This window comes from Hydractinia symbiolongicarpus, chromosome 6 (assembly GCF_029227915.1).
Source record: "Hydractinia symbiolongicarpus strain clone_291-10 chromosome 6, HSymV2.1, whole genome shotgun sequence".
Taxonomy (NCBI): domain Eukaryota; kingdom Metazoa; phylum Cnidaria; class Hydrozoa; order Anthoathecata; family Hydractiniidae; genus Hydractinia; species Hydractinia symbiolongicarpus.
In genome coordinates, this window is record NC_079880.1 from 21,283,683 (window position 1) to 21,310,907 (window position 27,225).

Here is a 27,225-nt window from a genome sequence, read left to right on the forward strand (position 1 = left end):
AGAGCCCACGGTCGAGATTGAAATGTGAGTTTTGAAAATTTAAATTACTGTGTTGTATGTTTTTCTTGATATCCCTTACTTCGGTTTAATGAGAGATTCAATGGATTCTTCCACGGGAATTTAGATAACTGTTAATTTCTTATATTTTGTGTGAAACTTTGAAAGGGTTGCTGTATGCAATAGACTGAATATCTGATTTTGGTATGACGTCCTACAAACTGTACTGTGTGGAAATTTTGTAATAACTTTTTTTGTATAACTTGGCAAAATATGTTGAATTTTTTAAATGTCTGATATACTTTTTTCCCTGGTGTACTTCTGGCATGGCGAAGCAAGTACAAATTTTAGCAGATTTCGCTTTTTAAGTAACGGTTGTTAGACGCCTTTCATTTTGTTGGACATTTTGCATTTTTATTTTTTGCTTATATTTTCAACGTTTTGGTTTCAACGGGTATAAATATAAAATCATGCAGACTGTGAGCAACCTCGACCCCAAAGCTTTTTTTCTCTTTTTCCGTCCCGTTATAAAAAGAGAAAAAGAAAGAGCCGAGGTTTAGTTGTACGTTTTAAACATTCAAATTACCATGCTGTATGTTTTTGTTTGGTATCCATTCATGCATGCATTCAATGAGAAATTTAGTGGATTTTTCCACGGGAATTCGACTAGTAGGGAATTACTTCAATAACCTTGTATATTTATTTGAGTTGTGAAGGAGTCCAGATTATTATCAGATGACTTCAATGAGAAACAATTCGAAAAGAACGAAATTTAAAAAAAAAAGGAAGTTGGCCCAAAAATTCACTTTGTTGAGCAAGATTAAAGCAATGGAAAGAATTAACAGTTTAAACTAATCGTAATATTAAGTTTTTAGTTACAAAAACGTACATCATTAGGATGAGCCCAGGTAGTTAAAGTTAGCTACAACCCTGAACATAATATTTGTCGATGCTGTTTTAATTTGTTGTTTCTTAAAATGACTAAACAACTTCACTTGGCGAGTATCCTGCTGAAAATTTTACATGACGGGGGTGTAAATCAAGTGTACAACGTCGAAAATAAACTAGCTGTATTTTTTTATTTGAATTTAGCGGCATTTGTGTTGTTATGTTAAGATTTTTTCATTTACTTGATTCCATCCTCGCCAAAATTTGTGTTATTTATGTGTTGCAATGTAGTTCTTACGCTACGTTCTTAAGCTACAGCTTGAGTTGTGTGCTTACTTAGCTATGGTTGACCGCAACAAAGCTTGGTCTTAATTTCATTAAATGTAGCTAGGTAACTGCACCTTCAACTGTATTATTAACTTGGGTGAAGATCCAAATTTATTAATATAATGCCAGGTATTCTGTCCATATGCAATAATAGTTTCGGGGATTTCTCATGTTTCCACAGGGCGTTAAATTCTTCTTACAATTATTTTTTCGAACTTTTACAACAACTTCGATAAAAGACAGGTTTGGTAATTGTTTTAGCGAGGCGAGGTAACAACAGCTTAAAACAAGGTTTTTATTAAAACTGAAGTTTGATGTGGTTATATTTTATAACTTTGTTTTTAGTTAGACTAGGTTACCGTAAATGCTCAATTATGCACCCACTAATAAATACCTACCTTTTTGCAATGCTTTTTATAGGTTCCCCTTGCCAAGGGGCGGTTATTTGAATATATCACTAGAGCCAAAGGAGGCGCTTATTCAAATAATTTTGGAAGAACTAGATTATTACTCAATAACAACTTGGTTCTTATATCCAGCATGTCAAAATTGTTCTTTTTATTTAAGCACTTAAAGGAAATTTAACTAAAAGCATTTACGCTCACGTATATGATCTTTATAAGCGCCCCTCTCAATTTACCGCCCTTCTCGAATTAAGGCTAAGTCTAAAAATCAAAATGTGCGCTAAATCGAGCATCTACAGTAGGCGAGGAAGTTTTTTCCAATTTAAGTTTTTTTCAGGAAGTCTGACATTTCGTGGATTCTTTCACAGGACAAGGACCCGTCTTTCCAAACATAGGTGAACTCTATAATACTGCATATTTTTTGGAATTTTTAGGCAAATCAGACAAATATAAATATCTTCCCTACTAATACGTGCACCAAAATAGCAAGAAAAAAATCTTTGAGGTCAGATGTCTTGCTGAATTTCTTAGAAATAAATTGTAACGAAAAAAATATTAAAGATAATTCTTTCTGTATTTTCTTCTCAAAACTTTGTAGAAAGATCACTGCGAAGCATTCAAGCGAGCATTCTTTCCAACATTTTTGATACTCTTTTAGATGTTATGCTCAATATGCTCAATTTTCTAATTCTATCATGCTCATTGTGATGCATATGTATATTTGAAATTCGAACGCAGCTATATGTGCTCAATGCACAGATATACATATCAAGTAACAGTCGAAGTTATCAAACGGTTATAACTTTTGTTACAGTTAAACGCTTTGGAATCATTCCGAATATGTGATCTACTGTGATTTTTTCTTCGATTAAAATCTATTATTGATTGATAAAACAAGAGAAAAAATCAATTGACGGTATTAGCAAGGCAATGTGAAGATGGAGTTATTTGTGTAGAATATACTGGAACACTGCTTGTAATTTGGCTTTCCCAACATAATAAAAGAAATTGAGGAAAATATTTAGAGAAAAAAGGCAAATATCAAGAGATTATACATCCAAGTTTGAGGTGCATTCTGTAACAGAAGATGGCATTAGCCCACAGTCGTGAAAATCTAACGTTAGAATTTGGTGATGATATTTTACCTCCCTGTTTCAATTCATTTCTTCATGATCGTAATAATGTGACAATAGATTCTCCTCAATTGGATTTGCTTAAGCTAGAGCCATGTAGGCAACGACAATTTGTTTATGAAAAATACGAGTTCTGTGAAACTGAACTAGATAGAAATTTAACTGAGGAATTCAGGAATGAAAACATTATCAAGGAAGAAGAATGCGAAGGGAGGAGAGGTAAATTTTCTTCGACTCAAGACATCATGATATCTCCCATTATCTCATCACAAGATTTACAATTTATCAATGAGACTGATAACAGATTCAAATCAATATTACCTACCACACATGATATAGATGCTGATGATATGCAATTAAAGGGAAAATATTTTCAGGATAGTCATAGTTTCTCTAAAAAACAAGACGTTTTAACATCCAATAATAACAACAACTTGAAATTGGATGAAAGAAAAAATGTATTCTTCAGTGAATTCGCAAGTTCGACAATAACAGCACTGTGTTCGGATGAGAATCAATTTTCGAGTAAAGATAGCTCGCCAAGTGGCATTGCTAGCTTCACTTGGAATGATAACGATTCTAACAATAGACATGATTCAAAGAAAAACGATTCAATGCGTCACAAAAAATCTAAATTGGATTATACAAGAAATCGTCAGCTGTATATGGAGGAAAGGGTAAAAGACTTTTCGAAGCAAGATGAGCGTTATTTTAAACAGGCATTAACTTTATTAGAAAAAGAAGAGGACCTATGTTCAACTAACCCGCTTGATCAATCATACATCGACCTGCAAATGCAAGAAGCTATTAAACGCGAACGGAAGAAGTTAAGAAATCGCCTCGCAGCGTCTAAATGCCGTCGAAAAAAGCTTGAACGTGAAGCGCAACTTGAAGTTCGAGTGAGTCAATTACAGAAACGAAAGGAAGACTTGATTTTAATGGCACAATCATTACGCAACCAAGTCACTAACTTAAAACAGGAAGCTATTGAGCATATAAACGCTGGATGTCAAATTAACGTGAGCATAATTCCTTCACAAAATCAGTTATATATCTGTGGAAAAAATATTGATCAACTTTGAATATATCTTTTATTTTATTTTAAATAATTAATTTATTTCCTTGTATACACCATCTGTCATTGATTTCGTACATTATTCTCTCCAAACCTTCTTCCTGGATATGACAGAGAAGTAAATTAACGCGCTACTGTTAATTTTATACCAGTAAAATTAAAAGAGTGTAATTTTATGCGATGACTGATCGTAATATGAAGAACAGCAGTCGTTGACAAATTTAATGAGGCAAAAATGTTAAACGGTCCAATGCTTATTGCTTAAGATTACACATAGGCCAGTTAGAGAAAGCACTTATTGGGACACGCAATTTATACATAACTGTATGAGATATTCTATATAAATTATAACTGAGCGTTCACGGTATCCGGTTAGTTTAACATAAAAGGTAAGACACGCGCATTCACGCATTAAATTTCACATCAATACAACTATTTGAACCGAAGTTACCATAGCCTCTAAAAATAAGGCTGAAGGACAAAACTTGCGACAAAACATGTACTATCAGGTTGAAAAGGGATACAAAGAAACTTTTGTGGTTTAGAGTTTACCGTACACGCTTGCGAACTTGAGCACAAGAAGGGTATTAAGTTTGATAAGAAGTGGAAATGTTTGTCTCAAAAAACATATAGATGTACCGGATGTACTTTCATAAACTTTACATAGAAAACCGCCACTATACTTACTTTTATATAACGTTTTTTATTAAGTTTACTTTAAAGGGGCTACAAACCGGTTAAAATGCTCACGTTCGGTATATCCGGCGCAAACATTAAAAAGCCGGCAAAAGTGTTTTGCGCAATTAACAGACCAGCGCACTTTGTTCGCTGGTTCAATATTTTTTTCAAAAAGTATATTACAAAGAAATATTTTAGCGAGACTCATTTTGGATGAAAACATGACCAAGGCAGGAGAAGATAAAACTTCTAGATATATCTATATGTTCGAGTCTGTAATATACACACATGCCGGAAAAATAGCCAGTTTGTTTTTCGCCGCCATCAGCTCGACTTTCGTGTAAGTCACTAAAGTCGAAAACCAACAGCCGTTCCGTAGCCATTTTAAAGATATAGAAAACATGTTCAGATGTTCGTTTTGCATCTCCTTAATAAAAAATTTGCAATTTTCTTAAAGGAGACATAAACAAATCCAAATATAAGCAATAACAAAGGAAACGTCAGAAGGATATCTTCGGTCCATGATAAAGCAACAGAGATAACTTGGTGCGCTGGCATTTTTGTGAGATCATTCATATAATTGATCGCCCAAAATAAATCTGCAACGCCAAGATACAACAAAAGCGATAAAGAAACAGTTTCCATACGATTCAGAAGTGGGGTACAAAATGGTAAGACATACAAATGGTGCAGAATAAACATCAGTAGAATGGGTATTAAATCAACATTCTGGAAACAGGATTGATGATATAAACGCATAGTGCTGTTACGACAAATCGTCGAAATAAAATGGTAACTTCCCAATTTATACCATTTCCAGTCTCTTTTTCCTTCCTGTATGATCCTGTAAACAAAGCAATAATGCTGTTTCTTTCTACACAGTTCGCCATACCGAAGCTGAATTCTTTATTTTTTAACCAATATCTGGTTAACACGTAATTAATCAATGCAATTGGTGGGAGAAGAAAGAGCACGTAAAATTTTATTAAAGAAATCTGATTTGATTGCAGCAATTGACAGGACAGATAAGTTGTGACTGGGAACGGAACAATCCAAATGCCGATAAAGGTTATCATTGAGTAGTGCCACCATGTGTAGCAACGCACGTCTCCTTGGATGTACAGATGATGTTTCCCATTTATATCAACGCAATTCGTCATTTTAAAACAAAATGCTGACAATCTGGTATAGCTGAGAAGAAGTAAATGAATGAACGTGATTCTGGCTCTTGCTGAAAATGGTAACTTCTCTTTAAATGTTTTGCTATTTTGTTGCCTTCCTTTCCGCAAGAATTTAAATGTGCATTTAAAAATAACAGGGAGAAAAAGAACACACATGGCGACAATAATCAACGCTAATTGTGTAAGCTCTTTACCAATCGTTGTTAAGCCTTCACTCGGACAAAGTGAAGAAACTCCAATTGAAATATATTGTAGATTTATCAGTGACGATAGAGTTGTTTTTAGTTTTGTTAAGTACCCCCTGCCAGTGTTATTCAAGTGGTCTTCGATGCTTATCAAAATTTCCATTTGATAAAAAAAGAATAGAATAGTCTTAATGCCGCTGATATGTGTTTTTAAGCTATTTTCTGTGATAGCATCTGTATCTGGCGTTACTGATGGTCTTGTTACACACTCTTCCAGCCATTCCCTTTCAGCATTGGATTCTTCTTTCGGATTTATTAAGCCATCGGAACTATCTTCATCATCAACAATGAGTAGAGGCTCGTTAAGAGAAGTTACAGTTCTTCGAGACATTATTTTTGTTTTTGTTTTTTTTAAAGTTTTCAACACGAGTATGATCAAATCTTTGTAATATAAAAACATAACAGCGTAAAATATACCATACAATGTAAAAAATGTCCAGAACAATCCTTTCTTACAATTTGAAGCTTCAACACAATGTTCATTGAAGTAGTTCAACCTGTATCCTCGTTTGCACGAGCTGCACAGTATTCCTTCTCGGTTAGCGTTGCATGTGTTGTAAGACAAACATTTGTTTGTCTTATATGAACAGCAGTATTCAGATGGACACGCTAAAAATTTAATTTCATTGTTGTGTGTTCTGTAACCCCAAAAGTTTCCCTTGCTAATTATAATGGACTCACAGATTCCGCCCGTTGGACATTCCTTGCATTCCATGTAGTTTTTGGTGACATTATAAACAGAGCAATCAGGCAGTATGTTAGCTTTTATTATTTGTAATATAAAACTGTAAGTTCCTCTCGGACATTTATAGCATCGTAATGAAGACAAGCTTGAATCTTTTGAAACCTTGGCTGGAAGATACGTTGCAATGTAATTTTCTGCGCATGTCAATTGTAAATTGTTGAAACTTGAAAATTTTTCCAAGCAATCTTCTGTGCACAGAAGTCCATCAATCACATCTGCTTTGGATAAGGAGGCTTTTAGAGTTATAGTGACATTAATTAGTGAAATTTTGGCTACAGCGTACATAAAATAACCATAATTTATGTTGCTTACTGCATCACCAATAACATTAACGTCTATTAAGCTCATTGTCGATGGGAACCATTCCTTACTTTCTCGACTGAAATAAACATTTCCTCCAATGCCGTTGGCGGTATTTGAAATAAACTTTGAATTTCTCACATAAACACTGGAACTCAGGCCTCGATTATATATAGCACCTCCAACGTTGGCGAAGTTCTTCTCAAATAGACAATGATCGATGACACCACTACTTTGTTGGATGTACAAAGCTCCTCCTTGCACTCCTTTGTTTCGTTTAAATATTGTGTTTTTCACTAGAAATATGACGTCGTTTCAATTGAGACAGCTGACTTTAAAAATCCAGAAAATGAACAATTATCGATAAAAACTTCATGCAATTGACGTGCTACAAGGGCAGGTTTTGATCCTCCCACAAGCATATTTTTGAATACTGTGTGTTTTATGGTTAACCTGTTAATGCCTTCTTCACTTTGTTGTCGTATTGACATAAAAACCGGGTAGCCACTGGTGTTGAAAAAATAACAATTTTCAATGGTTAGATGAACCGACACAATGGAAAGAGTCATTATCCTGTCCATTGTAGGAACTCCTTTGATAACACAATGTTGGAAAGAAACATTTCCTGTGCAATTTGATGAAAACGAAATTATATTGGTTCCATAAAAAAAGCATTGTGATATATTTATGTTGACACTGCATGCCATCTTGATAAAGTTTCTGATCATAGCTTTGTTGCTTCCAATAAACCCACATTTTCTAATCAGCAAAATAAGGTTATCACTTTGTTCCAATGCAATTAAAGGCATGTTAATAAAATTTATATTAGAAATTTGAAATGTTATTTTGCTGCCAACATGAAACATGTATTGATCATGTTGAACTGTGTCCTTCCAAACTACAATTGGACGAGGAAGTGTTTCATTATAGTTAGTTATTGTTAAATTTTTGTTTATGTATGGCATCGTTCGGTTAAAGATGTAGGTAAAAGGTTTGCCTTTTCTTGTTCCAGCATCTAGCCTTATAGCATCGTTAAGTTTTGCTATATGTTTCAATGAATATTTCAATGATGCACATGGTGTGACAACGTTGCCACAAGAAGCAGTATCATTGCCATTAAACTGAGATACGAATAAGTCAACTGCACCTTAAAGAAAAATAAAATCAGATAATAAAGTACAATTCTACTGTAGCTGCATGAAAATATGTTAGCGAGAGTACTTTTGTTAACAGTTGACATCATGGTTTTTTTGCCAGCCCGTATGAAAAAATTGTTGGTTGTTGACACCAAATAAATAAACAATGTCTATCACAGAAAGCATGCTATTAGAAATGAAATTCTTAGGTAATGAGTCACTACTTTTGTCGTCTTGACTTATGACCACTTTTTTAGACACCTTAAAGGTACTATATCTATAAATGTTAGTTTTCACTGCTACAATACATTGTGCACAATTAATTGTACAAAATTGTATATTCTTGTACAAAATATTGTACACATGTAACCACGACGTACAATATAATGTGACTTCACAGATCACAAGCGTTTTAAAACACATCAGTTTTATTCGAAGAAACTACTAGCAGGTCCCTATTCAGTCAATATCAAAAGAATTAAATAATCCTTTTGTTTTTGTAAGCATTATCGAAACAAAAGTGTGAACTACTTATATCCTTCTTGTATATAATTGTACAGAATTGTACACCAGTTTCTACAATTAATTCCACAGTATTGCATAAAATATATTTTAACAGTGAAAACTACTCTTTACCACAATCTCAAGTAGATAACCAACTAAGATATCAATCCTATTCATATGCTAAACGCTGTGTAGAAAGGATAGATTCACACTTTTATAGTCTCTGGCATGACCCGGTCAGGAATTGAACCCAAGACCTCCCGCACTTGAAGCGAACGCTTTACCACAAGGCTATCAGTCGGTATGCAGAGCCTTAATGTTAGATGGCTATGAAGATATCTTGAACCATCATCAGCATATTAACGTTTTTACGTAATACTACTTCTCAGAGTATTGTTTTTAATGATGTAAAAAATTCTAATAGGTTTGTTACAGTTCTAGGAATGGAACATATACTTTTCTAGTAAGAGAATGAAATCTGCAAATTTTGGTTCTGTAAAGTGTTCAAATCTATTCTTTTAGATATTAAATTTAAGGCTTCCACAAAAAGCTTTGGAGGCCTGCGCGTAATCTGAAATGTTACAGTGGCTGATAACATAGCTATTAGCCACTCTAATAGCTATATTATTTTTATAGCTTTAATATTTCATCATTATTTTATTGTATTTTATCTGTAATATATTTCTAGTTTATTTTATCGGGATGAAAAGCCATTTTATCATAAATGGATAAGCCCTGAAAATATATGCTACTCACTTACTTCATTACTTACTTACCCGACCTTATAAAACAAGATATCTCGACCATTATAACAAGGTTATTCTTTTGTTTTGCAAATAAACAAAGTGAAAGATGTTGATAAATTGTTTGATCCTTTGAATAATTTTAAGCAATTAATAGAACATGTTAGTCAAGTCATGGTATTTAATCATGTACAAGAAAGTAAAATGATGTGTTTGTAGGAATTAGCATTATAACGAATAAAGAAACGTTAACTTTAAATTTCTTGAAAAGAAGAAACACGTTTAAGAGTTTGACGTCTTTATTAGAGAAACGAAAGTAAAACTTAAAAAAATTTGGTTGTACGGATAATCATGATTTTGACTTCATAATCTTCATGATCAATTTCGTCATGATTTGTTCATTACCAAATTTCTGCCATAATGTAAAAAGTGTCCGGAGATAACTATTTGTTAGTGATTTAAACTCGCATTGTTTTGCTTTTAATTTACTACGGAATTCGGTCTAAGTACATGATATGTTCTAACTTTTTATCAAATTATTACAGTCGACATTTTTCTTATGTGTTACATGTATTCAAGAATAATGTCTACTTCTAAAGTTAAAAGAGAAATTCTACTTACTAGCTAATCCGTAAATATTCCATACGATAGCAAAAACATAAGTGAATCCTTTAACCATTTGAAGTTGCTTCTTTCTTTGTGTTGTTAAAAAAATACATTTAAAGTGGTTTTAGCGTATGACTACTTACGCTAGCTAATTGTTTAACTTTCGCTTTTATTTGTCTTTTCAAGCAAAGCTAATCGTGTTTGTTTTTGTCTTTCAAAATTGTCATGACTAAGTAAGTTTCGTTACTTGCGTCTGACAAAATGCTTATCGGTGCAAAAAAAAATTAGTTTAGTCTCATATGATATTTTTATCAAGTGATAAGCCATTCTAACTTTTTTATTATTAACCCTATTCAATTGGAAGAGGTAAGGGAAAGACATCTTACCCCCGTGTTTCCTGTCTATAATTCCTGATTATTTTGCAAGATTACCTTTAAATTAAAGTTTGGCTAGCATAAATGTAAAATTCCACCACCATTTATGTCAACTGAGAGAGAAAGTGGGAATTTATTTTCTTGATTAGCATACTCGAGGAAAGGATGTTCTTCTTATCTTCCGATTAACATCCAAAGTAGTGCATTATGGTGGTTTCGGTACTTAATTAAACAAAACAAAGGCTAAAAACAGAAGGAAGGTTTAAAGGAAAACTAAAAGTCTCGCAAAAAGCAAGTTGTAAAACGTCATAAAACTTTGTTTATATATTACAGAGCGGCTTAAAGAGAATTTTTGTTTAAAAAAGTCTGGCCTTCCAGCTGCTAATAAATACGTACTTATTTTCAATAAACGAAGTTTTTGTTAAAAATCCGGTAAGAGGAAGTAAATATTTTTATGGAACCTGGATTGTTTTTTGTTCTGTTTTTATTTATTGTTCTCTATACACACATTGTTTTTTCATCTAACACTTCTAATACTTCTAAAAGTCACATAAATTTGCTGACAAAATTTATAAAATCTTTTTTCATTTCTATACAGAAAATCAAGCTCTCTCTCTTCTTAAATCACTTTAAAAAAAAACACATGTTTATTAAAAAGAAGTCAGCTCAGTTAAAAGACTGGAGCTATGATTTTAAGAATTTTTCAGCACGCTTAGCTGAAATGTAGTTCCGCAAACCGAGATTTCTGGAATTTTTACTGACTGGACTCTTATGTGATTGCATTTAGTAAAATGATGAGACATTTCTAATGAAAACAAGGACGTCTTGCGAGTCAATTAAAGTGCCTTAAATCAACCCCTTCAATTTGACCTAGCGAGGTTGGACAAAATTATCCATGATATGTCTTGAGAGATCTACGTGTGTAACTTTCTTTCAGTTGGTATTTACTATACTTTTAAAAAAAAGTATTTTGTAGCGGTGCTTTCTCCTTTAATTTAAAAAAGTTAAACCCTGATAAAAAGTTGTATTTTTCCAGTAATGACATTGATAGCAGAGAAAATCTTTGTTCTTCAAGAGCAAAATAAAGTAACAATTTAACTTGGATGGATATTTCTGAAGCGTGACACGAAATAAATGGACGGTCAAAATGTCAAGGTGAAAGAAATTATACACGCTTTTCTACTTACATGGACATCTAGACAACCTATTAATAAAGAATTATTTTTGTATGATAAGTTTACGACTTTCAAACTGATATCTTCTCAAAAATAAAAACACCCTGTCGAAAAGGAAGTTACAGTCTGCATAATATACAAATATCAGTAGATTTGAAAGTAGAGGTTCATCTGTTGTGCTATGTTCTGTGTACTAATTGTAAAAAAATAATAATAAATACATCTAAAAAGATTATACGGTCATTGTTATCTCGACCATCTTGATGTGTTTTGTTCTTGTACGCTTTTACAAAACATTGGATGAATATAGTTAGCTGGTTATGCCAAAACGTTTATGAAATTCTTTCCTATAAAAAGATCGGTTTAAAAGTATGGTGAGTGTTAATATGGATTTAATTATAAATACTAAATATAGAGGGTACAATCATTCTAACTTTTCTGAATGTGAAATATGATTTTTCTGTTTTGCACACCTATTGAAGTAAAATTTCTTATGATAAAAAATACTGATTTATTCTTTGGCACAACTGTTCAAATTATGTGATTATTATGTTCAAAAGAAACCTTTTTTAATTAAACAGACATACGATAAATTATTAACGCAGAAAACAAATCTGCAACGTTTTTGTTTTTTTTAGATGTGGTATAAATCTAGAATTGTGTGACTCTCAGAGAAGAGAAAATTCAGAAAGTTTTATTGCTATTGTTAAAAGACAAGTGGAATTGTATATTTTCTTGGAGCTGTAAAATGACTTTTTATATTTTTTTCAGCTGTTGTTTTAAGTGTTTTCGTTATAGTCCATTGATAGAACTTTCCAGAACTCCATTGACGGGCACGACGAAATACAAAGGAGTAAGCTCAGTGCACGCACGATTAACTTTTAATTGTCAGTGGTAAAAGCTGATATTTTTCAAAAAATGGTGGCGTTATAGCAACAATATTGACGTCATTATATTGTAATACCTGTCAATTGATTTCTTTCATGCTGCACGATATTTAGCTGTGGATCAGACAGCTTTTAGTTTTGGCCGAAAGCTCACACAAACTCCTGATCTTTTAGGATTTAAGTGAAAATATGCGTATCTCAGACGCGGTGCGTAAAACTGATATTAAATTTGCCATTTCAAAAGTTGCATAGCTCAGGTTTGACAAAGATCTTTTTTTGATGTTTTTTCTTGTAAATACTTCGTAGTTTTTCACGTTCTGTTTGAAGTTTCTGAAAACGAAATAGAAGTTATGTAACATATATTTCGGTTTTAGCATAGTTCGTCAAAAATCCAAGAAATTGCCCGAAAATCCTGTTTTTGACATAAGGGTAAAATTAAAAAAAAACTGGAAATCGGATTAATCACGTGTCTAAAACATACAAGACTTTTACTTGATGAAACAAATTTTTGTTCTAAGTTACAAGTTTTAAGGATAATCCTACCAAGAATTATTATATTTTCCCGATTATAAGGATTTCATAGAGATTTTTATATGTAGTTTCGAGTAATAGCCAATAGCTAAGTTGCTGAACGTAAAAAGTATTAAAAAACGATTTCTATTAATTAGCGTAATATCACCTGTTGCAAATGCTAGGGAAGCAAGGCTTAAGTTTCTTTTGGCTTGTGATACGTTGATGATTACATGATTAAGTTTCGTGTATTCATAGCAAAAATTCTTCAGAGCTGTACAGTATCTTATTCTACCTAGTTTCATTAACGTGCCCAAGTCTGTCCGCAAAGTCCAGTTGTTAATAAGAACAGAAACCGATGACAGTTTGCTGAAATAATTATAATAAGGGTGACTAAGCATTGCTCCACGTGAAACAAGAGTTAAAACCGAAGAGAAATCTAAGAATTTTTACAATTATAACTTTCTTCAATACGTTGACTAGGAAGAAAAGTTTTGTCCACGACACCATTCATACGTAGTAAATTGATACAATTTTTTGATTATCACTAGAAAGTTGATATTTCAATTAATATCTATTCTCTGTTTGAATGATCTATGCATTATTTAAAAGCTTGGCGAAAGTACGTTAATATTAGTATTGAAGCTTTTTTAATAAAATTAAAAACTATTTTCTTGTGAATCGCACAAACATGTTCTTGAACATTTGCGAAACACGAATGATTACGAGTGGTCCTAATGAGCTGTTGCCAGTAATACTTTAATATGATAACAAACCCTGAATTATTTCGAGAGATCACCTGAGGTAATAAAATAGTTTTTAAAAATACATCCTTCATTTTCAATTTAATTTTAATATATTTAAAATATCAATCCACGATAAAAGATGGAAGGTATAATATTTAAAGTGATGCTTAGCAGCATTTTTATTGCACAAATCACTTCTGTACCAAATGAAACATTCTTCCAAGTCATATATTGGTCAGCAAAACCTTATATCTACAAAGGAGAGGACGGTACTATGCAGGGAATGATACCAGAAGTATTGGAATTAAGCGAATATTACTGCGGACGTTATTTTCAGTACAATAAGTTTATCGACTATGTATTAGACACTGGAGAGATGAATGATCACTTAGATTTAATGCATTCTAATGTCTCCTATGGAGAAGGTATTCTGAAGAATGTTTCAGAAGAAAAAGCGTTGTGGTTACCGTTCATGCAAAATATCAAAGCTGGAGATATGAAAAGATTGTTTAAAGAGCGAAACATAACAACACGAAATTTCTTTACTGTTAAAAAGCTGGTTTTAATCGTATCCAGTTCATCTATTCATCTAACGCAAAAGTTATGGGTAGGTGTATATAATTGCCGAATGCTGGTTATCACAGTCCTGTTGGCTTCAGTTTTTTTTGCAATGTTGATTTGGGTAGTTGAACGAACGCAAAACAAATCCAAAACCAGCACTTTCATCGAAGGATTCGGTATAAAAATGTGGTTCGCAATAACAACGCTATCAACTGTTGGTTATGGTGATACTATACCAAAAACAATCTTATCAAGATTCCTGACAGCGCTCTGGATGATTTTCGGCATGGTGATGGCGTCAGTCATCACAGCTATAATCACTGATACGGTTACTAATGACTCCCATATGCAATTCCGTGGAAAACGCATCGCTGTTATAAATAATAGTATGGAAGCTGCATTTGCGAGACGGGCGTATGGTGATAACATTGTGAACACAAGGTCTAATAAGGAAGCCATTGATTTAGTTCGTAATGAAGAAGCATTTGCAGCTATTATGAATGCAGACATAGCTGCATGGCATCAGGACGACATACTTGGTGGTGAATTTCCAGTAAGTTATGTTGCAACAGTGCCGGTTCAATTTTCTGTCAATTTATGGGCTAACGTTAACTCGAAAACAAAGATATGGTTTGATTGCGTGCAAGAAAGATGGATAGAGATTGTGGATTATGTTTATGGTAAACACGTACAAGAGGTTGTAACCGAGTCTTTAATAAATACCGAAGAAATATTAACTAAGCCACACAGTATATTTGTGTATGCAGGCGTTGGATGTCTGTTGCTCCTTGGCCTTACTTATGATCTGATGAGATTCAAGTTTAGTAAGTGTAAATGTAAAAAACAGAATGAACAAGTATGCACAGAGAATGGGCATGTTAACGAAAACATTGCATTATAATATTTTCTTGAGAACATAAAACTTTGAGGAAAAAAGAAATTAAGTTTTAAGAGAAGTTGCCAAAGATAGATGCTACTGAGTGTTTTGAGGAAACATTTGTTTATAAATAAATGCACTGCAAATTACTTAACAACAATTTCTTATTGACACCTTCCTATTGTCACTTACCATTCACTTTTCATAAAAAACTTCTGCTGTGACTATTTATTAAGGAAAGTACTTACAGGCAAAAGGTGAAAATGTTAAGGGAAAGGGGAAAAATCGTTTAACCCTAATTTTTACCTTTATATTTTAAAAAATTGTAAAAGTTTGATTATTTTCCAGAACTTAGAATTTTTTTATCAAACATGTACAATCGTGGACGAAATTAATGGAACAAAGGCAGTGTTTTCATCATGTTTTACACATGGCTAAAAGAATCAAATGTTCAATACTCTAAAGCAGGTAGCCTGTAAAATCCCACACGTAGATCTGGTTGCCACCGTTCTAAATATGCTAGTGGAATTCTCAAGCAATCATGCAAGACGAAATAATTCATTTCGGGGCTAATCAAACTTGATCGCGCTGACGTCAGCAACAATTAGCATTTTTTTGAAAATGCGAATTCTGCTGTAAACATATCCTTGGAATTCTCACTTTAGAAAAAAACAAAATGGTAGGCACAAGTGAGCTACAACGCTACAAGCTGGCTTTTCTTAGAAGGGAACAAAGCTGACTTAGACACAAAACATTTTATTTAATTAAAACTCTTCATAACTTTTTACATAAACAGGTAATTTAAAACAAGTGTACGTGTGTGTATAAAGCCAGTTACCTAACAAGATATTTCAAAACTTTAGAGCTACCAATTCATTTCTTAAGTTCTGCTTTATCGGTATGTTCACACGTCGCCAATTTTAAATTCTTAACTCTTGCTATCAGATCACGTGACTATTTGGTTTTCAGATTCCCAGCTGCTGACACCAGCATGCGAGAGACCTTCATCCCTATACAGAATTGTACATTATCTTTAAAAGAAATTTGCTGAAAAAAAGTATTCCATATCAACCTTAACTTTTTTTGTTCCTAATAATTCTTGAAACGTCGCTTAAGCGATTTAATAAACTTCAGAAGCTATATACATCAAAATGTTGGTTCTGGTTATTTTGAAACGTCATACTTTGTTCCCAAAATCACTCCTTAGTACATTCATAGATCAGTCCAGTAAATTCTAGTTCCATCTATGGCTCAAAAGATATGTAGGCAAAAAAAACCTGTTAAGACATTACTAAAAAACTGTATGGCATGACCAAAAGTCCATTAGTTCATTTAAAAAATCCATGCTGTTATATTCAAATGCAATTGTTTGAATTAGATATCAAAGGAGAAACGAATCTTTGCATTTCATCTCAACAACGATAAAAGCAGTAACTTATTTTCTGCAGGAAATCCCTATAATGTGTTCTCAGCTCAGACATTGTCATTGCGTACACAAGCGGATTTGTCGTCATGTAAATTAATATGATCCCACCTATAACACCACTGTATGTTTCATCCGGCGCCCACTGTTCGTAATATATTCGAAATAAATTCGGCAACATTATCAACAAAAAAGTTATAATATTCAAATAAAAAACGTCTTTAACGCTTCGTTTAAGATGTCTCAACATTCCAAGCCTTTCTGAAGTTATTCCAAAATAAATTCGCATCGAAGTTATATGCCGAATGTGTTTGTTACGCAAATGCATTGTGTATAAAGCCAGCAAAAGTAAACCTATTGAACATGCAATGGTGATAAAATAAGTGATCCATTGCTTTAGCTTCAAATATAAATCATCGTTTCCTGCAAATGTATTACATATCAAAGGAAACATATTGGCGAAAATGGAAGTAACCCATATAACTATAAATGATAGTTTGACTCTCTTCTTTGTGACAATCATATGGTAATAGAGACAATACTTGATGGCAATATAACGATCAATTGATATAAAAAGCGTGGTGATAATCGAACAGAAGTAGAAACAATGAGCAAAGGGTAACAACTTTTCTTCGATATTGTAAATATTCATAAAAAACCCAAATATTACCAAACATGTATCACTGACTGTTAAATTAAGTATATAGTAATACCGCGTTTTATGTAAATTTCTTTTCTTTATAATCAACAAACCGTTAAAGATGTGTAGCAGTAATACAAGAGATGAAATAGCCGTTAGAGATATAAGACTTCCATGAAGTTTCATATTTTACTAAATCACCTTCTATATATCCTTCGTTTCTAGTAGATGTTTGTTTTTTGTTGTGTTTTCCTAAAAAAAATGATCCACAATTTATTACAATCTTTAAATTTAAAAAATTATATAATTATGCAATAGTAATACACTTTCTAATTAGTGTAATTTTAAAATTTGCGTTTGGAAATTTTCGCGAACTTTGCGAATTGGCAAGTTACTCACGAAATTTTGTTTTGTCCTTCACGATGTCACTTTAAAGATATTGCTATGTTCATACCAAACGAAAAGCGAGGGACAGAGTTGATTTAAGTGTTAGAGTTTTAATTATTTTGACCATTGATTCGCGAAAATAAATCTATCAAATATGTAGCGTTGCGCAATACTATTCTTGACAATATTGGAAAAACTTCAATACTTGTTAAACTTCTAAAACTGCAGTTATTACTTCTAATAAATTAATATTATCTAAAAAATAAGGATTAATTCTAAAATTGGTTCACCTGCCTGTTGTTAGTAATTAATCCAAAGTATGTTCAATATTTATGTCATAACAATCGGTGTCCGTCTGTGTCAAAAATATGGTAGAAGTGAATATGGGCGAATTCCTGTGGATTGTCCACGGCCTGGTAACTAGTTAATAAAAATTGTGCTCTTAAACAAAGAGGTAACTATTTTTGGCAGGGGTGTATTATTGCTTTTTTGGTGACAAATCCGTAATTTTAGCCTGGCGACGAAATTTGTCAGCCACAATTATATATATACATATAAATATAATGATGAACATATTTTATCCGATATATATTTTAAATATATCTTAAATCGACGATTTTAATCCAAAAAATATATCCACCACATCTGCCACTTATTACATTCGGTATGCAAAACGAGAATACATTTGATAAATATAGAATAAATATAAAAAGAAACAAAAGACTCATAATAAAAATAATTAAAAATATATAAGAACTGAGTAGCAGTTAACATCGCCATTTACTTTCTCTTCTTCTTCGTGTTTCGTTTTAAACGGAGCTCACGAATTATAGATTACGTGAAGAATTCTTACACAAGATATAAGTTTTTAAAATGTAAATGACGTCAGAAAAAGTAGACGACCATCAGATAAGCAATAAAGGAAAAAGTCTTATCAAGCCTAAATCACATCTTCACTTGATTATGGGAAACTGAAAAACATAACGCATGCAAGTCATCATAGCTTTGAGAGTTTCCCGATTTTTATTTTTTTGTTTTATTGTTACCTTTTTTTTTCGCAAATATTTTGTTTATTGGAAAGGCTTGCTTGTAACATAGGAAAACCATCTTGGAGTAATCTTAACTTCCGTTTGACTTGGTGTTTAACTCTAACAAAATTATTTTTAAATTTTTCCTCCCAAAAAAGGCCATAGTTTTATTACTATTTGTAGAATTGCAGTTATCAGAAAAATGCTCCCAAAAAATTCCTCATTTTTGATGTATTTTAACGTGTTTTTAAGCAATACAAAAAACACACTTGTTTTAAGTAAATCAGAACCTTATTAAATCAAGCATATCATTTCATAGGGTAGTAAAAACGTAAAGTCTTTAAAACCATTTTCAAGAATCGCCAGGGCTGCTACCGAGTTCTCTGTACTCAAACTCTCTGAAATGACAGTGGTACTGTTCATGCATATCTAAGTTGTCCATTAGCTAAGACATTTTTCTCCATATCGTTGTACGACCCTTTCAAACTACTCTCTATATTTTAAAAGCGTTGATTCATTACTAAAATTTGCGCGTTTAGACCTTGCTAAGTTTAAATGAAAACTTTTTAACCTATCTTCTTTTATAAAAACAAAACACAACAGCATGATCATAAAACTAAATTCTTTAGAACACAGTATTTCATTTATACTTCTATCTTTTTCCGTGTGTTTAAACCAGTATATTCCCAAATATAAATAGCTAGCTGTATGTGCGTAATTATTTAGTAAAACTGTTAATACATCTGTAAGAAACTCGCTTTATTAATAACAAAACATCCATTAACTATTATGATTCTATTCAAGTACTTACATTTCTGTCAGGAAATCGTTATTAGGCGAACTAAGATCATTAGACGTTGTGAATCCCGTTCTCTATTAATGTTCTTTCGAAAAGTTGACCTCTTCTAACATAGCGGATGCGGGTGTTATAATAAGGAAAAAGTAGAGAAATTTTTATTCTCTCAGATAACTTATGTAATACGTTGACGAAAAATAAGTAATGGAAATCGGTAATTTGTTACAATGTGGAAAACAGTGACAATATTTGCGTGCCAAGTAAAGAGGGAGATTGGAGGAAGTGCTTGGGGATAAATAAACATAACGTCGATAACGTTCAGACTCCATTTTAAAAGCATGTTTTCACTATTAGCATATCACGTCTTAACACTAGCTGTAAGTTTCATCAAAAATCCACTTAGCCAGACGAGCAATGACAAAATACTAACGTCGCCAATGTAAAAAAAATATATTATTCTAGAATTTTGTTAACGTTTTGCCTTGTTTTGTAAACCTTCTGTAATAAAAATAAAATTATCCAGCTGGGACTAATACGCTAGCGTCACAAATAGCTTATTTGTCGTAACCTGAAAACATATTCTTTGCAAAAGAAACAGACACACACACAGAGTAAGCGTATTATTATAGACTAGGTGATTTTAGGATGTTCCCTCACAATCTGCGTTTATAGCAAAAAATTTAAAATTGCATTTGGTATTTCGTGCAGATATAAAAATTTCGTGTTTATGCAACATGGCGCGTATTTCGCGGGCACACAGATAGAGGACGGCTATTATGAAAAGGAAGACTAGTTGAATAATAAGAAAATTTGCTTCAGTAGAAAGGCAAAGATTTACGGGGACATATTTCGATGACGTCATTATTATTTCTTTGTAGTGGGCAATCAATACTGGTAATTAACTTGGTTGTTTATCAATCCAGGTAAATTTAAAAAAAGGCATTTTAAGAGCCCTTAAACGAGCCTTTGCATATCCAAAAAAAAAAACAATTATATAAGTCTGTGATGACTCGTTAAATAACTTTAAAAAACAAAGATACAGCTAGCAAAAATATTTAGGAAATGCTATATTACTTTGGTTTACCGTTGAATTTACGGTTTATATTGCTGTTGAACTAATGTTAAATTATCAATATTAATGTGAAGTTGAAATTTGGGTAATCAATGGTAAAATGTCGTATCAACCACATGTCGACCGGAATACATAAAAAACTTAACCCGTTTCTTCTATTGTGTACAGCATAAAGTATTTATGAAAATAATGATGGAAAAGAAAGCTAGCAAGAAATTAGGGTTAAACAAAACACGTTTTTTAATTTGTTTAACTAGTTTAAATAAGACTTGATTTTAAAGATCTTCATCCCCTGTTGATGGTTTATCTAGCGATGAGAGAGACAAACTTTATAAATATTTTGCACGGCTTGGGTTGCCATATTTGATGAAATTAATGGTACCTTTTGTCAGTCAAGACTGCTTTGTTTGTTTCGCTTTATCGATTAAACATTTGATTAACCCCACTTATTTTCTTATTCACTTTGTTCAACCAAACATAACAGCATTATTGTGTACGTAATCTCTTCAAGGTTTTTATATTCTCGCTGTTCGAGAAATTTTTCCAGAAGAAACCATCGGTATAAGAGTCTATGTCACTTAGCCAGTCTTAATATTTCCTCAACTTATAGGGAAGGGTGAGCGGGTCGTCTAACCCGTACGAATAGAATTGACTTGTGAGTAAAATGGGGTGGGAAAGTTCTATTCACGCATGCGCTATCTTGCCTCGATTACTACGAAAATAAGTTACACTTATAAGAGTAGGATGAGAACCTTAAGTAAGTAGTTTTGGCGGGAAATGGTATAATTCTTAATGATAATATCAGGAAAGAATATATATGCAAAAAATCTTCTTTTGTATAGTCAGAATGATGTTAGGGCGTATAGGCGTTAATATAACCAGAAACTAAAAAATTTGAAAACACATCGTCGAAATATCTGCGATAGAATAACGCCTTCTTACCTCCATAAGGTTTAAATTCTTAATGATAATATCAGGAAAGGGTAATTATGCAAAAAATCTTCTTTTATATGGTCAGAATGATGTCAGGGCGTATAGGCGTTAATATAACTAGAAACTAAAAAATTAGAAAACACATCGTCGAAATATCTGCGATAGAATAACGCCTTCTTACCTCCATAAGGTTTAAAGGTGACCCATAAATATGTTAGCTAATACGCAGCCAGAATTGAACCAATGGCTATGCCGTTTATTTAATCACAACAGTGATCAATAGACAAAAAATGAGTCTGAGCAGTATGAAAGAAAAGGAACATTTCAGGTTTTAAAATTTTTATATTGGGATTATTGTCTATCCACAGTTTCATGTAGAGGTATAATAGTAAACAGACTAGCCTTATTAAATGAAAGAAAATTTCTTTACATTCATATCGAATGTGAACGAACCTTTTAGGCGCTAACCAATCAGATCAATTGAAAATAAAATGATTGCATCACCCTTTACATCGTTTGCGGCATTTAAAATAGCCTATGAACCTAATGGAAATCGCACAAGCAATAAAATCGCCGTCCCGAAAATGTCCGTCACATTTTCCGCTGGGGCTCAACAATCTGCTTCATGGAAATCCACCTTTAGTGCGGTACACATTAGCTAATTCACATAACGCTGATTCAAACATCAAGTTTTTCCAACAAAAATCTTGGTCCATTGCTTTATGAAACTATTCTGTTTACTGCGGCATAATTCAAACATTCTATTATTCGAACATAATTTCCAATCTCCCTTGTATCCTAATTAGCTGTTGTGTACTGCAGTCAGAGGCGTTGATAAAAAAACACCCGAGTTGTATGGCTTGTTGTCACTCGTTGACACTCTTTATCACTCGTTGTTACTCGTTGTATTGCTCGTCTGTTTTTTTATCAACGACTCTGCAGCTAGTATGTGTGAAGGCACACCAAACTACAGGTGTGTTTTACCGAAACATTAAGATCACATTATGACTAAAATTGATTAACATCATTTTGGTTTCATTATAACTAATAAAGTGAAGATATCAATTACATGGTTTTTATATAGCGGTAATTAACGTACTGACAAATTGAAAGCATGTGATCACTTACCACTAGCAGAATTAAAAAATGTGAATTACAAGCTTTATTGAGACAATAAAGAATAAGGAACTTACTTTAATATGTTTGCTGTGTTTTATCTGGCTATTTCTTCTTTTTGGCTGCAAGGTGAGATAATTTTTACAATAGAATTTTTTTTAAGACAAATATGATTATTTTGCACCTTTCTCTAATGACAGTAACATTTTTTTGGACAAGATTGAACTGTGGAGAATAAATGTTACGTAACACATTCGGTTATTCCAGAACATTCATCATTTTTGTTATTTTCATGTGATTGGTTATTTTAGTCACGTGTTCTCAACCACGATATTCTTGACGATGTACATATATTCTTGTGTTAGTTAATAATAAATTTCTAAAGATTTTCCATTTCTGACTCGTCATTATTAGGAATTTCTATGTTAACAGTATGAAGCCTTTCCTTTACTTTGTATGTAATGTTTTGTAGGTGTTTGGTTGCAAGAGATTGTGACATACTGGGGCCAAAATGGTGTATCGCATGCGGGTGGGAGTGAAGAAGAGCTGTTGTATTATTGCAGTAACTTTGAGTATGATGTGATTGTTATTGGATTTTTGCATGTCTTTTTTGATTCAAGCAATAAAGGTATCATTTTCTTATTTGTTACTTTCATACCTTTGAATTTTCGTCAATACAATCATTGCCAGTGATCTACCGCCAAAGATAATATAAAAGCTTGTTTCCATTTGAGTTTTTTTGCCGCTGTAGCGCACGAAGCTCAGGAGCTTTTGCGCTCTCGAGCAGAAATCAATTTTTATTCTTTTTCACGTTTCTTATGCACGAAATAGAATTAACATAATGTGGCAGCTACTGTGAACAAAAGATTGTTTTCAAATATTAAAACTTACTAAAATTCAGGGAATTTGTATCCGAAAAAAGAGGTTAGATAATTTGAAATTTGTTTCAAGGAAAACGATTGAGCGTGCCACAACTACAAAAAAAAAATGGGCAAAAGGAAGAATAATAAAAACAAATACACTTCCCGATATACTTTCCAACTGGGCTAAACAAAATTTGGAACATATATAAACATGCATAACATGCTTGAAATATTGTCTCAATGAGGAGGCCTCTTACTGGCTAGCGAGAAGGAATGTTCAAAATTTACATCTACAGCTACATCAACCTCTTTTATGAAATCCTTCTTAATTTGAAAAGCCTAAGTTTGTTCTTTTTTATTATTAATTTTAACATATACAAAGATACTTTGGTTACACTATCTGTGGTTGGAAGGTTTTTTCGACAAAAATATTAGATTCAGGACAAATTTCTGTGATTCTGGGCATCGAGGAAATCCCAAAAAGCTTAGAAGATTATGATTCGCTGGGCAATACTTATTTAAACGTTATATAATTACTAGAAAGTGATCAAAACTTAAGTTGGTTTCGATGGATGCACTAGCTTAACGAAGCAAGTAAATACGGGAATAGACAACAGGTAGCAAGCAACTGTTTTGAATATGAAGTGATTGTAACCTGTCAAGCATCACCAGTCATCATCTAATAAAAACATTCAATAATAATAATACCCTATTTATTATTATAATCAGCCCAAAATCCTTATGTATTTTAAAAAAAAATACTTTATTTAAAAATTATATGTACGAAACTTTTTTTTAACATTGTTACCTTATCAAGTGATTTACATTATCAAGTGATACTGTAACCCTAACAGTATCACTTGATAATGTAAATCTGCTACGAAAAGCTTCGTACAATTTTAATTTTTTAAAAAAAGTTTTTTTTTTTGAAAATAATAATCAACCTTTTCAGCTTTTGGATTGAACATGGCAAATATAAACATGTTGCTTCAATTCCTATTCTAGATAAATATCCCTCCATCAATTTATCTAAACATTGTCATGGATCATATTCAAGTCAACAATATCCAACTTTACTAAACTGTCCAAAGATTGGAAATCAAATTATAGCGTGCCAAAAGAAAAAAAAGAAGGTCCTTATTTCACTGGGAGGTGCTAGTGGTCTATATGGCTTTAACTCAAAAGAAGAAGCGGTATCACTTGCTGGTACAGTGTGGAATATTTTTCTTGGAGGCTCATCTACTGCTCGTCCATTTGGTGCTGCAGTATTAGATGGTCTAGATTTAGATATTGAAGGTGGAAGCTCGCTTTATTACACAGACTTTATAAAGGAAATACGATCTCTATCATCTCAATCAGGAAAAAGGTACATAATAACAGCAGCCCCTCAATGTCCATTTCCTGACCATCGGTTGGGGCCAGGAAAATCTGGTACAGTGTTATACGATATTGGACAAGAGTTTGATCATATTTATATACAATATTATAACAATTTTTGTCACCTTGGAAGTGGAAACGCATTTGAAACTAATATTCAGAAATGGTTCGAATACGCTAAGTCAACATACGATCTGCACAAAAAAGGGCCACTAATTTTTGTGGGACTACCTGCAAATAAGAAAGCAAGTTCAAAGGATTTATACTATCAAGCACCAGATGCAGTGAAAACTGTGTATGATAAGGTACGTAACTTGGTCATTTAAAGCTAAGTGATACTCCTTCGATAAGCATTGAAGTTTTCGTATATGGAAAAAACGTTTTCTCTTGATTTTAATTGGAGGAAGATGTCTTTAATTATTTAAACAATTTAGATTGAGCTGGTTCATATGGCCTTCTTAGCTGAACAATCATTTGTAAAAAAACATTTGGGAGTATAAGCATGTTAATCTTTTCAAGGTGCATGGGTAACATTGTGTAGCATATAAGGGAAGCTGACCACACCTTGGATCAGAATAGACAGTATAAGCAACATCGATTAAGTGATCGCATGGTTGTTTAGTCCTGCTTCTGTTTTTTCTGTTTACTCACAGTAATGTTTTTGTTGTTGTTTCAGTATCAATGTCACTTGTGTAAATGAAAAGACACTTGTTTCTCTTTAGCACTTGAAAGTTAACAAGTTCTTTGGTGGCTTCATGCTATGGGATGCAGGTTTTGATCAAAGTAACATGCAAAATGGTAAAACCTACAGCTCGAATCTTCGAACATTTATGAAGCGTTTAGTACCAACAAAAACACCAACAAACTCAAGCAGTGAACACAACACAACTGATGACAATTCAAAATCACTACATCCAGGACTGATTGTCTTATTCATACTTGTTCCGGTCCTCATAATTGCTATCTTTCTATCCTCTGGAAAAATTTTAAAACGTATGAGTGAACGCAACATTTCTAAGCCCGAAGAAAAGGAAATGACAAATTAGCCAGATAATTGTTTGGGCAATGACTCTTTGTTTACCATTTGTGCGATGTAAATCACTGTATTAAGACCTGTATTAAGACACTTTTTCGTTTCATTAGTATTTAAAAAACTTAAGTGGTGTTAATATGAGCTGGAATTAGCTGTATCTGTAATATGTCTGTTTTGTAGTAAGCTAAACGTACTTGTATATAAGAAGAAAAAAGTAAAGGTAAAATAGAATCTATAACAGAAAATTAATAAAAAAAATATACCAACTAACTAATGTTTTTGAAATGCTTTGGCTAAAAAAATAGCCTTTTAACAGTTTTTATAGTCCATTCTCGGGACTTGGTGAACAATAATTGCCCTATTTACTTGATGCTACCAGACTTCCTCAGTTCAGTTCTCAAAGCATGTTTTATTAAATTCTGCGTTGCGACCTTGTCTTTCTCACGGACATCTTTAGCATATGAAAAAGCTCGAACTTTAGTAAAAAAATATATGGTTCAACAAGTTTAAACTAAATTCATCATTCACTGTTGGCTCTACATCATGACAGGCACTGTTAAATTTTTAAGGGTTTTGTAACACCCTCTGGTCCATGCCAATACATACCAATTTCGTTAAAAAGTTGATGGTAGATGATTTGTTCACAATTGATAAAAACCACAATGTTCACAATTGATAAAAACGTATTTTTTGTTCACTCTCCATAACCCACCACGATCACCAATATCAATACAAGTCTGGCAATAGTAGTTATCTACGTCGCATGCTTGTAAAAGTTCAATGGATTATGTGCGATTTGTTGAAATAGATTTTAAAAATCAAAACATCGAATGTAGTTAATGAAGAAGAAATCCACCAAATTTTCAGTAATTTTTCAGAAATTACAGCCAGTGAAAATCTTGGTGTGTTCATATCAATGCCTTGTAAATAAGCCATATGATTTGTCACTTCTGCAAGGAAAATATTGTTGAATCGTGCTTCTCAAATGTTTTTCGTAGGTTATATGTACCAGTAGTAGCCATAAAAATGCATATAAAATTTCCCAGCATCACCAGAATATTTTTCAATCACTTTTTTTCACAGTTCAATGCCATTGTCAGTTAAGAAACTTTCATTTGACAACAAGCATTATGTATTTTTAGACAAGCATAGCTCATTACAGCAGAATTCGGCACATGCGTTGACGATCGATTTAAAGGTCAATGGGTGGAGCATTTTTAGAGATCCCCTTTGTTAGCTGTGATACAGTAAGATTGAAACTACCAGATTTTGTTGCTGAAGATAACGCATGTTTGGTATAGTGCCTTGTGAGACCACGTTGTAATTTACAAAATATTTTACAATGTTTACAGCAACAAACAGCTTTATTTTTTTCATGATGTTCCACCTAAGGTACAAGAAGTACAAAAATTACCCAATTGGTGGTAACACAAACATCGATCTGATGGCGGTAAACGATTTTTTG

General features: G+C 32.7%; 4 protein-coding genes across 4 annotated transcripts; 2 read left to right on the top strand and 2 right to left on the bottom strand.

The window, feature by feature from the left end:
• Positions 1-2,509: 2,509 nt before the first annotated feature.
• On the top strand, positions 2,510-3,831 carry LOC130648175 (uncharacterized). The gene has a single exon (XM_057454214.1). The coding sequence runs from the start codon at positions 2,704-2,706 to the stop codon at positions 3,829-3,831; it is 1,128 nt and encodes a 375-aa protein (XP_057310197.1). The 5' UTR covers positions 2,510-2,703.
• Positions 3,832-4,454: 623 nt separating this feature from the next.
• Positions 4,455-10,118, bottom strand: LOC130647532 (uncharacterized). The gene is made up of 2 exons (XM_057453418.1): positions 9,978-10,118; positions 4,455-8,120 (listed from the first exon to the last, which is right to left on the bottom strand). Exon 2 carries the CDS (start codon positions 7,019-7,021, stop codon positions 5,219-5,221), a length of 1,803 nt encoding a protein of 600 aa, XP_057309401.1. The 5' UTR covers positions 7,022-8,120; positions 9,978-10,118; the 3' UTR covers positions 4,455-5,218.
• Positions 10,119-16,213: 6,095 nt separating this feature from the next.
• Positions 16,214-17,384, bottom strand: LOC130647978 (melanocyte-stimulating hormone receptor-like). The gene has a single exon (XM_057453993.1). The coding sequence runs from the start codon at positions 17,339-17,341 to the stop codon at positions 16,505-16,507; it is 837 nt and encodes a 278-aa protein (XP_057309976.1). The 5' UTR covers positions 17,342-17,384; the 3' UTR covers positions 16,214-16,504.
• A 5,102-nt stretch (positions 17,385-22,486) lies between these two features.
• LOC130647237 (uncharacterized) lies at positions 22,487-26,178 on the top strand. The gene is made up of 4 exons (XM_057453023.1): positions 22,487-22,616; positions 22,960-23,115; positions 24,356-25,032; positions 25,450-26,178. Exons 1-4 carry the CDS (start codon positions 22,571-22,573, stop codon positions 25,771-25,773), a joined length of 1,203 nt encoding a protein of 400 aa, XP_057309006.1. The 5' UTR covers positions 22,487-22,570; the 3' UTR covers positions 25,774-26,178.
• The last annotated feature ends 1,047 nt before the right edge of the window (positions 26,179-27,225 follow it).

What these genes read in the sequence shown, in the direction of transcription:
- LOC130648175 (XM_057454214.1), top strand. Translation starts at nt 2,704, where the DNA reads ATGGCATTAGCCCACAGTCGTGAAAATCTAACGTTAGAATTTGGTGAT.
- LOC130647532 (XM_057453418.1), bottom strand. Translation starts at nt 7,021, where the DNA reads ATGAGCTTAATAGACGTTAATGTTATTGGTGATGCAGTAAGCAACATA.
- LOC130647978 (XM_057453993.1), bottom strand. Translation starts at nt 17,341, where the DNA reads ATGAAACTTCATGGAAGTCTTATATCTCTAACGGCTATTTCATCTCTT.
- LOC130647237 (XM_057453023.1), top strand. Translation starts at nt 22,571, where the DNA reads ATGTTTGCTGTGTTTTATCTGGCTATTTCTTCTTTTTGGCTGCAAG. An exon ending in TTCTTCTTTTTGGCTGCAAG is followed by an intron (nt 22,617 to 22,959) that starts GTGAGATAATTT and finishes AATGTTTTGTAG; the next exon opens with GTGTTTGGTTGCAAGAGATT. An exon ending in TTTTGATTCAAGCAATAAAG is followed by an intron (nt 23,116 to 24,355) that starts GTATCATTTTCT and finishes TTCCTATTCTAG; the next exon opens with ATAAATATCCCTCCATCAAT.